Source organism: Pipistrellus kuhlii, unplaced genomic scaffold (assembly GCF_014108245.1).
Source record: "Pipistrellus kuhlii isolate mPipKuh1 unplaced genomic scaffold, mPipKuh1.p scaffold_m20_p_2, whole genome shotgun sequence".
Taxonomy (NCBI): Eukaryota; Metazoa; Chordata; class Mammalia; order Chiroptera; family Vespertilionidae; genus Pipistrellus; species Pipistrellus kuhlii.
In genome coordinates, this window is record NW_023425515.1 from 76,201,075 (window position 1) to 76,215,228 (window position 14,154).

At 36.0% G+C, this 14,154-nt stretch overlaps 1 protein-coding gene across 1 annotated transcript in view; it reads right to left on the minus strand.

Moving 5' to 3' along the window:
- The window catches only part of ARL13B (ADP ribosylation factor like GTPase 13B), a 70,480-nt gene that overhangs the window by 43,243 nt on the left and 13,083 nt on the right, over positions 1-14,154 (minus strand). The window contains exon 3 of the mRNA XM_036448274.2: positions 8,426-8,675. Within this exon, the coding sequence (XP_036304167.1) occupies positions 8,426-8,675 (250 nt within the window). The remainder of the gene's footprint in view (positions 1-8,425; positions 8,676-14,154) is intronic.

Here is a 14,154-nt window from a genome sequence, read left to right on the forward strand (position 1 = left end):
GAAAGACGCTGAGGAGGGTAATTTACTCTGCTCAAAGAAAAAATGAATAGTACAGCTATATCACAGTGGCTAGAAGAGCACTAAGGGAAAAGATGAAGTTTCATGGGCTTGAGTTAAGAGTCATGTAAATCTGAAATTTACAGCAAGTATAATCAATGAAAAGCCTGCAGATTATTTTTTGGCCTGGGAATGTTATATAATTTATATCTGAGAAAAGTCATTCTATTGTATGCAGAGTGGGTTAGAATGGATTTGGGGCAGGTGAGTGGAAAACACGCATATAGGTAGAGAAAACAATTGGAAGATTAATGAAGTAATCCTCATAAGAAAGATGATAGAGGCTTAGACCAGGATGGGAATGGAGGTGGTGATGATGGTAGAAGCAGTACTGATACTCAAGATGAATAAAGTACTTGCTATGTTCCAGCATAGTTCTAATAATTTCACAAGTTTACCAACAAGAACAGTGAGATATACAGTGAGGTTAAGTAACCTGTCCCAGGTCACAAAACCTGTATGTGGAGAATCAGGATTTGAACTCAAACAGTATGATTTTAGAATCAGCTCTTAACTACTATATACTATACAGTGATGATTAAAAAAAAAATAGACTAAACTGTGATAGATTTAAGAGGTAGAAATTACAGGGTACTAATTAGATGGCATTGCCATTTATCAAGATGGGAAAAGACAGAAATGAAGATGTGAACAAGGGAATCTGTGATGATAATAAAATGTCCATGTGGAGGTTTCTAAGGTATTAGTTAAATCAGTAAGAACTCTTGGGAAATGTCAGGGCTGAAAGTATAGATTTGGTAAATAAATGGTATTTAAGATCAGCTGACTTTGGGATGAAGTAATCTAAAAAGAATATAAAAAAAAAAAAACTGGAGGCCCAGAAAGGAGACTGGGGTATTTAAAGCAGAAAAGGAGTAACTGAGAAGAAACCATCAATAATGTAAAAACCAAGAAATGTGCTACAAAATGCAAAACAATTGTTTAAGAGGAACAAAGTTGAGGAAACTGTCAATTTTATAGTTTGGCCAAGTGATAAATAAGAATGGCAAAGTGACGGGATTTGGGAACATGGAGATATTTTGCCGAATCCAACAAGAGCAGTTTCAAGCAATTGTAGGGATGGAAGCACAGGAGTATATTGAGGAAAGAATAAGATATGAAGAACTACAATGGCCACTACAGACAATTCTTACCAGAATAGAGAACTACAAAAAGGAGTCAAGAGCTGGAGAGGGATGTGGAGTCAGGACTCTGTAATAATTAAAGCTAAGAAACATGAGAGCACATTCTGCTAATGGGAATAATCCAGAGAGAAACTCTTGATATAACAAAGAGAAGAGAGAACATGAAATAGAAAGGGGTGGGATCTGGAGTACAAATGGAGAAGCTGGCCTAGGATAGAAGCAGAAATAATCTTCCATATTATAGGAAGAAAGGAGAGGGCTAGGAATGAAATCAGATAGTTGAGCAAATTTGGTGGTGGAAAATGAGAATTCTTATAAATGCCAGTTTCTATTTTCTTAAGGAAGTATGAAGCAAAATTGTTAACTGAAAGCACAGTGGGATTAAGAGAACAGAAATATATATACACATACCTCCTAACACTATAATTTTTAACATATAAAATATAAAGAAATTGAAAGTTTCCACACTGTCAATTATCAACTATTATAGAAGAAAAAAATGTTTCCCATATGCCAGCTTTACATGTTTCAGGAACATTATAACAAAGATAAATGTAGAACTGATGATAAACTCTCCAGGTAATGAGTGGTAAGCAGACATATTTCTTTTGCCCCTCCCAAAGTTGTGCTATATCCTTTTATCTAGTGCCTTGCCCATATTTATTAACAACTGTTCCTAATTTTTTTAATCATGAAAACAGAGAATATTAAGTACTATGTAATGTTCACTTGCATTACATTTATAAAATAATTTTCTAACAGCACTTATAGCTATAAGTACTTAGCATTTTAAAGCGAGACTTCAGCACAGAAATTTTCACAGCAATGTATCACATACAGCTTCGCTGTATTTTAAAACCATAGTATCATGCTAACTTAAACAAGAAAAATAACATGATAATTAATTAGTTGTGGAACATTTTGTATATTTTATTCACAGTTAGTAGGCACTAATAGTAATTTTTCCTTAAAATCACTACCTTAATGGAAAAAAATTCTTAATTATCGGAGGCACAAAATATTAGTAACCTACGGTTCTGAAAGTATGCAATATTAAAAATAAAAGTATTATGAGTACTTGGGCTCATATTCTTACCCACTACACTCTGTCTCCTCTAATCAAAAGCTTCATGTAGCCTAAATTCATATGATAAGACACTGCCAAACTGGATCTCCTAATTCAGTGGTCGGCAAACTTATTAGTCAACAGAGCCAAATATCAATAGTACAACGATTCAAGTTTCTTTTGAGAGCCAAATTTTTTAAACTTAAAATATATAGGTAGGTACATTGTTATTAACTTAATTAGGGTACGCCTAAGCTGGCCTTTGCTAAAAACGTGGTATTTTGTGGAAGAGCCACACTCATGAGCCACTGTTTGCTGACCACTGTCCTAATTCATCTCCATTTGGACACAACGTATCATCAATAGTGATTATTCATATGCACTATCACATTTATAGAACACTAGTAAAATACTGCACTAGGTGCTTTAAGCACAGTATTAGGAATTCACATGACGACACAGGCATTAAAACCTTATTTACAAGCGGAGACACAGAAGCTCAGAAAGATTGAGCAAGCTATCAAAGGACTGACTCCAAAGCCCACATGTTCCCATATCCCAGGAGTTCTCAGTTTTTGCTGTGTACCAGAATTATCTGAGGAAAATGTGTGAAAGAAAAACAGATGCATTCCTGGCCCTATCCTCTAAAATTTAGGTGGTCTGTACTGATATCGAAGCAGGTATTCCCTGGACAGCATGTTGCTGCCTAACAACCCTGTGAACAAGCTTTTCTTTGTTATTCTGTCTTTAAATAGAGTGGGTTGGGATGTGGGCGGGGAAGGATGGGCACCTCTGCAGGTTGCTTGTGCATAAATTATGTAGGAAATAAACCAAATGAGAGGCTTTAGTGTAAACTCCACATGCCAGAGAAGCTGGATGCCCTAAGAGACAAAGGAAACCCTCAGCAATCAAGTGTGGAGGTGAATCAACAGCATAACTAAGATTTATGAATATGAAAGCTTGGTAAAGTTTCACTGAAATAAGAGAAATCTTAAGCCAATGGACCCTATAAATCTACTGAGAACGGGTTTCAGATGGTAAAAATAGTAAAATTAGGGGACTCAACACTATATATGAGGATGAAGTGAATCAGTGACGTAGGTAATCCATACTTTCATACTTCTGGGTCTCCAGCACTCTATAAAGGACCCAGTTCCTTCTAGTTATTTCTTAAAGGTCTAACTTAGTAAAAGTATGTTTGATTCAAATTCCAATGAGAGTAATAGTAAAATCATAACCAAGTTAACTTCTTCTGGATACATATGATAAAGAATATGATTATTTTTTAAATATATATTTTGTTGATTTTTTACAGACAGGAAGAGAGAGGGATAGAGAGTTAGAAACATCAATGAGAGAGAATCATCGATCAGCTGCATCTTGCATACCCCCTACTGGGGATGTGCCCGCAACCAAGGTACATGCCCTTGATCGGAATTGAACCCAGGACCCTTCAGTCCACAGCCGACGCTCTATCCATTGAGCCAAACCGGTTTCGGCAAGAGTATAATTATTTTTAAAACCTAAAACTTGCAAAGTAATATTTGCCTATAATATCATCTAGAAAGAAAGTGAGTCAAGTAGGCATATAAAGGTCAGAGATGAAAATCCCATATTGGAAAAAATAATAATAAAAGCTTTGTAATTATGCCATCTAATATGGAAACTCACTGTCATAGTTTTTAAGCTTTTTGGTCATAAACTCCTTTCAGTGTTTGATGAGAGGTACATTCTGCTCCCAAGAAAAATGTGCATGCACTTAGAATTGTGTATGTGATTTAACTGGGTCTCGGGAGGCCACCCAGGTGCACAGACCTCTAAATCAACAATCTCTTTTTTAGATATTGACGCTGTGTCATCCATCTGCTTTCAGAACAAGTATCTAAGCCGCTCTGATATCTCCAGAATGAGAACAAGGAGATTTAATGTGGAAAAAAAGTCTTTTTTTTATTGAAATGTTCATAACATGTAGTAAGATCATGTCAGAGATATTATGTTTTCTTCCCTTAGTGAAATCCCTCTATATTCATCACTTTCGTTGTAAAGTATCCAATTTGTGAGATTTGGCCAAAAGTTAGGTCATATGACTCCACAGAAAAGCAGACAGTATGTAATGAGACAGAAGGGCCATTCCAAGAGTTCAAATGTGCTAACACAGGTAGAATTGTTATTATCCTGGGAGGAAATACTAACCTGGATCTCCAGAGTTATTCCAATAATAAATATTAGGAGATTCAACCTTAAAAAAGAGGGTAATTTACTGTTTCTCTGAGGCTAACTTTCAAGACCACACAAGAAAGAGGAGATGTAGAAAGAGCATGTGCCTTCTTATAACATCAGTGTAACCTTGGGCTTCTGAAAATTCAATAGGCTGAGATGTTTAAAATAGCTCCCAGCTCAGTTCTTTCCATAGATCATCAACAAACAGTACCTGTATTACTAATGGGAACTTTTTATGGTGGATGTTGAGCTTCAAATTTGGAATTACTGTTAAAGTTATTTACTTTTTCTTGGAAATTTATTCTTTATCTGTCAAGATTACCAAATTTTAGGTTTAAAATTAAGTTACAAATAGGCATAAGGATAGATAACATAATTCACACCATAAAATCAGAATATAGGCTAAAGTTAATCTCTATATAGATATGAAAGAAAAATATTTTCTTGGAAAATAAACAGGTGAATTACAGAGCAGAAGGTTTGCATGGCAATCTATTTCTGCTCTCTTTAGAAGGAATACAAATCACTTTTATCTTTTTACTGAAATGGATTCTTGGGATAACTACAGTATGGTTCATGTTATTATATATGGTTGAATACAAATGCACAATTACAATACTTTACAGCTGCTTTTATTATAGAAGAGATAGCCAATCACTATCTGCGTAACAGAACTTCTGAGCTCATAAAATGCAGAAGCCTAGTGATGTTGTATGATTTTGATCTTTCAGTAGAACCCTCAAGTCTATGACAAAAAGGGAAATTTGGCTGAGGCTTCATTTGCAATGACAGTTGCTGTCAGACTCATGTGCATGACCAAGTTAGGCAGAGGTAGACTGTCCAGGACCTCTGTGGTCATCTACCCTGCTTCCCGTACTATGAATGAATCTGGCTCCATCAATTTGTAATTTTATGACTATAGATAAGATTCTCATTCTTCAGGTTTATTTTCTTCTGTTGAATGATTGGATCTTCTTGTGCTCATAACAGGGTGGGAAAAGAAAATTATCTAGGTGTTTAAGTGAGCTCTAAGAGGCTTTGTGGAACCTACTGGTAAACTAGTGCAGGCTCAGACAAGGGGTGAACAGAAGAAATCAAATGCTGTATCTGGATTTTGCAGTTGAGAAGTCCAGATGTTTGTGGGCAGAAAGGAAGCAGCTGTATGCAACAAGGAGTACTGTAGACTGCCTCCTAAGTCAGGTGCCCTCTCCATACTTCTCCATAATCCACCAGCCCTGTGGTCGGCAAACAGCGGCTCGTGAGCCACATCCTCCTTGAGTGTGGCTCTTCCACAAAATATACCACGGCCTGGGCGAGTCTATTTTGAACAAGTGGTGTTAGAAGAAGTTTAAGTTTAAAAAATTTGGCTCTCAAAAGAAATTTCAAACTTTGTACTGTTGATATTTGGCTCTGTTGACTAACGAGTTTGCCGACCACTGCAACAGCCCTTAGTACTGAGCTTGTAGGATTCAGCTGGAGGCCCTTCCCACTTATTACCCACTAGACTTTTCAATGCTACAACTATTAGGTGCTAGAGTTCTATCAGTTGAAAAATAGAATTTCCTAACTGCATGGCTCTATAAAGGCAACCTGAAGATCTTTAAGAGAGGAGTAGCAAAATGATAAAATTTTCATTTTAAAGAAGAAAGCTCGTATTCTTTATATATTCTTCCTTTATATCACTTGTAAAAGCATCTAAATGTAAGTGCCAGCTTTGTAATTTTAAAAACATTAAATTCAAGAGCTCCTGCTAGAAACACAAAGGAGACTGGAGAATCGGTGAGTCTGCTGGCAGGGAGGGAAACTTGTTAGGAAACTACTGCTCTCAGTAACATGGAGGAAGTGAAGAAGGGATGAAAGGAGGTAAGAGCAAAGGGAAAAGAAAGTAGGAGGCATATGAATGATATTCAGTCAGTAACATCAAGAGGAAGAAGCAGAACTTTCAAATCTGGGGCTTGGAAAGATATTCCAGAGGGATATAAACATAAAAATAGGGTATAAAATTGTATATATTATATGGTCACTGCATATATTATATTTTTACAAAAATATGCACAGGAAATTCATCAAAATAGAAGTGGTTCACTCTGCATGGTAAGTCAATCATTTTGTTAAAAAACTCCTTCCCTAAATCTTTTAAATTTATTAAAAGTATAATTTTTTTGTACATTCTGTATATTTTTGAAGCACATTCATTTCAAAAGCAGTTTACTTTCTTAATAAAACTTCTATGGTTGTAAAACTCCCTTGAGAAAAATTGGACAAAAGGCAAACCATATTTCATAATATATTATACTACTTATAATTTTCATGTCTTTGTGAGGTCTCATTGACTATGAAATTAGAATGGTGAAGCAATCACCCTTGCTGTGGATTTTCTCTTTCTGGTCTAGAAATTCACAGCGGAGAGAGGTGACAGAATTGCTGAGGATCATTTGATTACTCAGTAATCACTGTAGTCACATATGAACTGCATGCTCCTGCCTAGGGACTTTCCCACTTCCATCTGTGTGACTGGTTCTTTTGACTCAAGTGTCATCCTCTCAATAACATCTACTATGTTTATTCTGATTATAAGAATAACGTGTCCCTGTCACCACCATCACCACAGGGTTCCCAATATTGTTTTACCTGCTTTGTTTTCAGGGCACTTATCCCCTAATATGTGACATAATTTATTTATTATATTCAGTGTGTTTCACCCCCTAGAATATAAGCTCCTGAAGTCATACATGGATTTTTATTGTTTTTGTTCCCAAACGTGTCTCCATCACCAGAGAGCACATAATGAATACTCAATAAATATTTGTTGAATTAACATATGCATAAATGAATAATGCATGAAATAATTAAATAACTATTAGATTTAAACAATCATATTCAATTACTTTACAAATAAATATCAGTCATTACTATATTTTACTTTAGAAGTTGCTGATTTTCCACTTAAACATTTGTTGAGACTAATGTAGCCTATGGGGTTCAATAAAGTTCACTATTCTTATATATATTTATTAAAGTTTCCTTTAGATTAAAGAAAGGTGAGGATTGTATTAATAATTTCTCTAATTAGTTACATGTATAAAAATTAAACATATAAGTTTTATCAATAAATGATGCAATAAAATTTCACTTTTTGTAATTAGAGCTACCAAATTGTCTTATTTAAATATATTCATTTGTGGTTGAAGACACTGAAAAACCATGTTCACAATTTCTCATTTAACCACATTTGTCTAGTTTTTTACATTTTTAGTAATGAACAACAAGAAGGGCAAATGCACAAGAAAGCCAGGGCACACATTCAACTTCAATTGTAAGAGCAATTTAAACTACTTTACTGTGTTGTGGAGTTATGGCACCCTCTAGTGTTTGCTATGCAGAAATGCTATGAGAACAAATAATGCAAAAGTTAAAAAAAAATTTAGGCAGCTGGACAAAATGACATGACTAAGTGACAGATTATATGTTTAATTTTGAAATATAGAAGGAAAGTTGAGAAATCAAAGTGGCATAAGAATAATAAACCATTTAAATAACTTTGAAACAATAATACTCCAAGAAACAAAAAGGACAAAGGCAAATTAGTTATTAAAGAAGGAAAATTTTTAAAAATATTCTAGAACTCTGTGAATAAGCCATTTCAAAATGTAAAATTTGATAAAAGAAAATTATCAAATAACACAAAGAGTTTATCTCTGAATACCCAGGAGCTATAATTGTAAGGCTTTTTCATAACATAGCCTCAACCCTTAATACCTATGGATAGTATTCTAACAAGTCCTCAGTATATTAAGAGCTCCCAGTTAATTAAAGAACATTTTATTAAACTAGGGTGTGACTATTTTAGCTTATTCAGTATTTTGTAACTTAGATAAATTTCTTTATTGGCTAATGCTGCTGCAGGTAAATTTACAATGACACTAATGTTACTTACACCAATATAGGCTTTCCTGATATCCTAGGATGTCTTAGCACTTCTGACATTGTCTCTTTTGTCTCTTCCATTCTCTCTTCATCACTGGAATCCACGACAAATATTACCCCATAGGACTCAGCATAGTAATTCTTCCAGATTCCCCGAATTCTTTTTCCACCTCCCAAGTCAAAGATGGTGATTTCAAACTTTCCTTGTCTAAGGTCAATTTTGGAAAATCCAACAGTAGGAGCAACATCTTCGGGACATTCTGTTTTGAATGATATGAAAGAAACAATCTTTAGACTTTAAATCAATAACAACTTAACTTCCAACTTAAATAACATACAATGGAATGAAATGTGTAGAATATTAGAATAGAATGTTTATTATTTCCTTACTCAATGAGCACTACCTCTAAGCAGCATACTGGTCTGGGGGAAGGGTGGATAATATAAAATACCCAACTAGAATTTACACTCTATGCAGACAGGAGTGTCTGTTTTTATTCATTTGTTTTTATTAATATACTAGAAGCATGGTGCACGAAATTCATACACGGGGGGTGGGGTGGGGGGGTTAATGTGTCCCTCAGCCCAGCCTGCACTCTCTCCAATCTGGGACCCCTCAAGGGATGTCTGACTGCCCATTTAGGCCCAATCCCACAATCCAGGATTGCAGGCTCCCAACCGCTCACCTGCCCTCCTGGCTGATTGCCCCTAACTGCTTCTGCCTGCCAGCCTAATCATCCTCTAAACACTCCCCTGCCTGTCTGATAGATGCCTAACTGCTCTCCTGCTGGCTCAATTGCCCCTAATTGCCCTCCCCTGCCAGCCTGGTTTCCCCCCCCCCCCCAACTGCCCTCCCCTACAGGCCAGGTCCCTCCCAACTGCCCTCCCCTTCAGGCCTGTTCCCTCTTAACTGTTCTCTCCTGCAGGCCTGGTCACCACTAACTTCCCTCTCTTGCTGGCCTGGTCCCCCCAACTGCCCTCCCCTGCTAGCTATCTTGTGGTGGCCATCTTGTGTCCACATGGGGATGGCCATCTTGTGTGCTGGAGTAATGGTCAATTTGCATATTACTTTTTATTAGATAGGATACTCAACTCCTAGAATAACCACTACTGTAAAACAAGTACCTAAATAAATATCTGTAGAATGAATAAATGAACTTTTGCCTTTAAGATATTTACTCTCCAAGTTACAAACAAAAATTTAAATCCTTCAATACCACAGACATCTCCAGGAATCATAACAACATCTACGGTTATTTTTTTTTAAAATCTGAACATTTAGAGAACAGTTTAAAAGAACCAAAGAATAGCAGAAGCTAAGGACTACTCTTTTTAATTAACTGAATTCAAGCTATAATTAGATTTAATAAGACTTGTGAGGGCAGCTTAAAAATATAAAAAGTAGCTGAAACCAGTTTGGCTCAGTGAATAGAGCTTTAGCCTGCAGACTGAAAGGTCCCAGTTTTTATTTCAGTCAAGGGTATATACATTGGTTGCGGGCACATCCCCGGTGGGGGGTGTACAGGAGGCAGCTGGTCAATGTTTCTCTCTCATCAATGATTCTAGCTCTCTATTCCTCTCCCTTCGCTGTAGAAAATCAATAAGATATATTTAAAAAAATAATATAAATATATATACATATATATATATATATATATATATATATATATATATAAAGTAGATTTCATTATTTCTACAGGAACATGTTTTGGATGTTCTTGTAAATTTATAATTGAATTTTTTTTTTAACTTCTGTATAGAACAAAAATGGTACTAAAAGTATATAATTATAACTGCTAAGGATTGGTAATCACAATATAAGATTTAAAAGATCACTAACGTTCAAGAAGGACAAACTAGAAGCTGGGATTTAGACCTTAAAGCTAGGAAGGATTTAAACAGAAAAATGATAAAGTATCAGAAATGGTAAAGGCAAGAATTACGGACAAGTTGAACACTGTGGTTAGAGCAAACCCTTAAGACTGTTAATGCAGACTAAAGAGAGTTCTGAAGAGAGAATTGTGAGCCACAGAAGATATTTGAGGAGACCAATAATATAATTAAGTTGACTAAAGTGTGATTTATTAAGATTCATCTTTGCAAAAGTCTCTAGAATTGACTAGAAATATGAGTGATAGCCACTTTTTAAAGTGCAATGAAAATAAAAAAAAGAGATTATGAAAGAGTAATAGGACCTGATGTCTCAATGGTTATGGAGAAAAGTTTAAACTTCATGACTATCTTTTCCATTCTCTCTCCACCACTGGGATCCATAGCAAATATTATTCCATTGGACTTCGTTTACAGTTGGAGGGCCGCAAACTACAATACATAGGGCTTTTAAAATTTAAACCAATCAAATTAAATAAAATTAAAAATTAAGTTCCTCAGCTTTCTTAGCTACATTTCAAGTGTTCAGAAGCCAATATGTGGCTATTTTCCCATCTTACTGGACAGAGCCAATCTAGAACATACCCCTCATTGCAGAAAGCTCTAATGAATAAATTTGGTCTAGAGGATCTTATTCCACCTCCTCAACATGTGCACTACAAAGATAAATTTGAAAGGCTTCTGCTGCTAGGCTTAGGTGTGACTGAAACAGACTTGCAATGTACCACTTCCTTTCACTAAGCACTCCAGGGCACTTTACACAGCTTCCTAGAAAGCTAACAAAGACATTACAGGTCACATTTTTGTAAGAGTTCCTTATTTAGAAGGAAAAAATTCAAGTTAAGAAGCAATATAAGCAACCAGATATTCCAAAAACAGGATTACACTAGATTTCACATTTTAAAATGTGAAATCTGGTCCAGGTCAGAACTGATTTCCACAGTTAAAATAGGCAGCTGATCTTTGAGGAGGATTTGAGAGATATCCTCGGGACATTATCAATGAAAATAAATAACTATGCTGAGTAGGGATAAGAGAACTAAAATGTACAGAACACCTACTGTACCAGGATTTGTTAGGCACAGGTAAACCAGGTAGGGTTGTCCTCTAAGAATACACAGTGCAATACAGAGAGACAGAATATTAACTAGATTTTAGCATAAGAACCAATATATTCTGTGGAAAACTCCGGAGAGGATACTGTGAAGGTGTTATGGACTGCATGTCTGTGTTCCCACAAAACTCTTAGGTTAACTCCAGGCCCTGAATGTGATGATATCTGAAAGTGGGCCTTTGGGAAGTAATTAGGTTTAGTTGAAGTCATGAGGGTGAAGCCCCCATGATGGGACTAGTGTCCTTATGAAGGGCACAGAGAGCTTGTTTCCCCTCTCTCTTACTTCCACCTGAGGACACAATGAGAAGATGACTGCCAGGAAGAGGGAAACATCAAGAAGCCGACCATGCTGGCACCATGATTGCAGACTTTCAGTGTCTGGAATCATGAGAAATAACTGTTTATTTTTGATGCCTCTGTCTATGGCATTATGTTATAGAAACCCAAACTAATAAGACAGTGAGCATTGTTTATGGTATTCTGTTACAGCAGCCCAAATTAAAAAAGGGCACTCAAGAGGAAAGAGATAAAGAGAAAAGAGAGATGGAGATGGGTTATGACCTAGAAAGGCTTCAGAAAGGAAATGAAATGGGAGTGAAGTCTGAAAAGCTACAAAATTATAACAAAGAAAGAAGAAGAACATTCTAGGCCGGAAACCAATGTAAACACAGATAAAATGATAGCAATATTCCCAGGAACCCAATTAAGATTAAGCAATTTTTTTTCAAGGCAGATACATGGTAGGCAGATACAGAACTAAAGTATAGGATTCTAAAAGCCTGCTTATTTTGATACATCGAATGCCCTACCCTTCTTCTCTATTCTTTCCTCTGGTTCTTATGCATGATTCTGTGCTTTAAAATTCAAGACTAAATATTCAGGTTACAATCTTCCCCTAAATCTTTCTCTGATGATCCCTTCCTACTTTAATTCAGCATCATAAATTTTCTTCTTGCTGGTTTTCACAATAGTCTATACCTTCCTAATAACTGAGACCTATCTCTGTATCCTTAGCATTCAGCACAAAGCATATAGTGACTCAATTCATAACACCAGACTGCTAAGATAGCTGCAGCTGCTATCCTTATGTCCATCTTTCTTTTTCCTTCCATATATTTATCCATCCATCTATGCTCATAATTATTTATTGAGATCAGGCATCATATAAGAATCAGGGGTAAAAAGACATATGGTTCCCAATCCTAAGAATTTCATAAAGGATGTGTTAAGAAGACAACCTCTATAAAGTCTAAGATAAAATGAAAATACATAATCAATAATTATTTATTGAACATTTGTAATGTGCTAAGCTCTGTGTAAGGTACTAGATATATAAAGATTAATAATTAAAATCTTATCCTAAAAAACTATTACATAAGAAAATAGGAGGAAACATATATAAGTACATAACTATAATATAATGAAGATTTATTACTATCCAACAATCGTAGGGACCAATCTACACAAAGAATTGTCCCACCCAAAATATCAATAGTTATTTAGGAACTTTTAGGAAACAGCATTGGATAGAGAATCCTGAATTACTTTAGCTGAGCACATAGCTTTTTAGGATAAATACCACAGTCCCTAGTCTCTATGGCAGTTAAGTATGGCTGAGAGAGCAGGTTCTAGGGAGTGTGCTGGTGGTATATTGTTAGATGTTTAACTGGGTCAGTGGAACTCTGATAGGTAGGGTTTGCCATGTCCATGGTGAAAATACTCCCACTACGGACAATTTCAAACTACCAGCATGAGTTTGAAAACACAGAGTTGGAAAAGAGATATGCACATTGGCTCTTGCTTAACTGATATGAGGCAATAAGCACAAGTAGGAACCAGATCCAGACCACCACTGATTCCAGTCAATGGCAGGTGGCATCTTCTAGTCCCACACTGAAAGGAAAGAAGGATGGCCTCCCCTTGCCTTTCATCTCTTCCTTCCAGCTGAAATGAGCCACCGTGGACCAGTAGGCAAGGGAGAATACTTGTAATAGAAAGCAAACAAGAGAAGGAACCCGAGTTCCTAACACCATGGAGCTACTATACAAGCTACAGACTACTTTTGACTGCATTGTTATGAGAGAGAAATACACTTCTATTTTGTAAAATCACTGGTATTTTGGATCTCTGTTAGAACAACCACATCTACACCCAATTAATGCAATCATTTTGATAACCCTGAAGAAGAGAAGGTGATGCATAACCAATGGTCACAGACAATAGGGTGGTGAAGGTCTGGGGTGAGGGCGGTCTAGAAGGGGTCAATGGGAGGAAAAAGGGGACATATATAATAGTTTCAACAATAGAGACTTAAAAAAAGGGGGATTAAGCTCAAGATAGGGAAAGTACTCTTAGATTAGGAAGTTATAGTAATACTATAGATGAAAGACACTGTATTTACTGTAGACAATGGCAATACAGTTAAAGAGGAAGGAGATATACCTCAAAAGAAACAAGCAAACATCAAAAACAAAGAAACAAACAGAGAGAAGAGGCAGAAATAAGCTGAAGTCATGAGTAAAATGTTTTAAGAATATTGGCTGCTACACTTAAGGTGTGGCCTAAACTACAAAACAAATAAAACTATCCTTTGGGAATTTAGTTTGGAGAGGTGGAGAGATACATAAACAAAAAGGCAATTAAGTAGCGGTTCAAGCAGGTTTAGTAAAGATAAGAGTTGACCAAAACAGAGGAAATAGTTCTACTCATGATAATAGATGAGGGCAGCAGAAGAT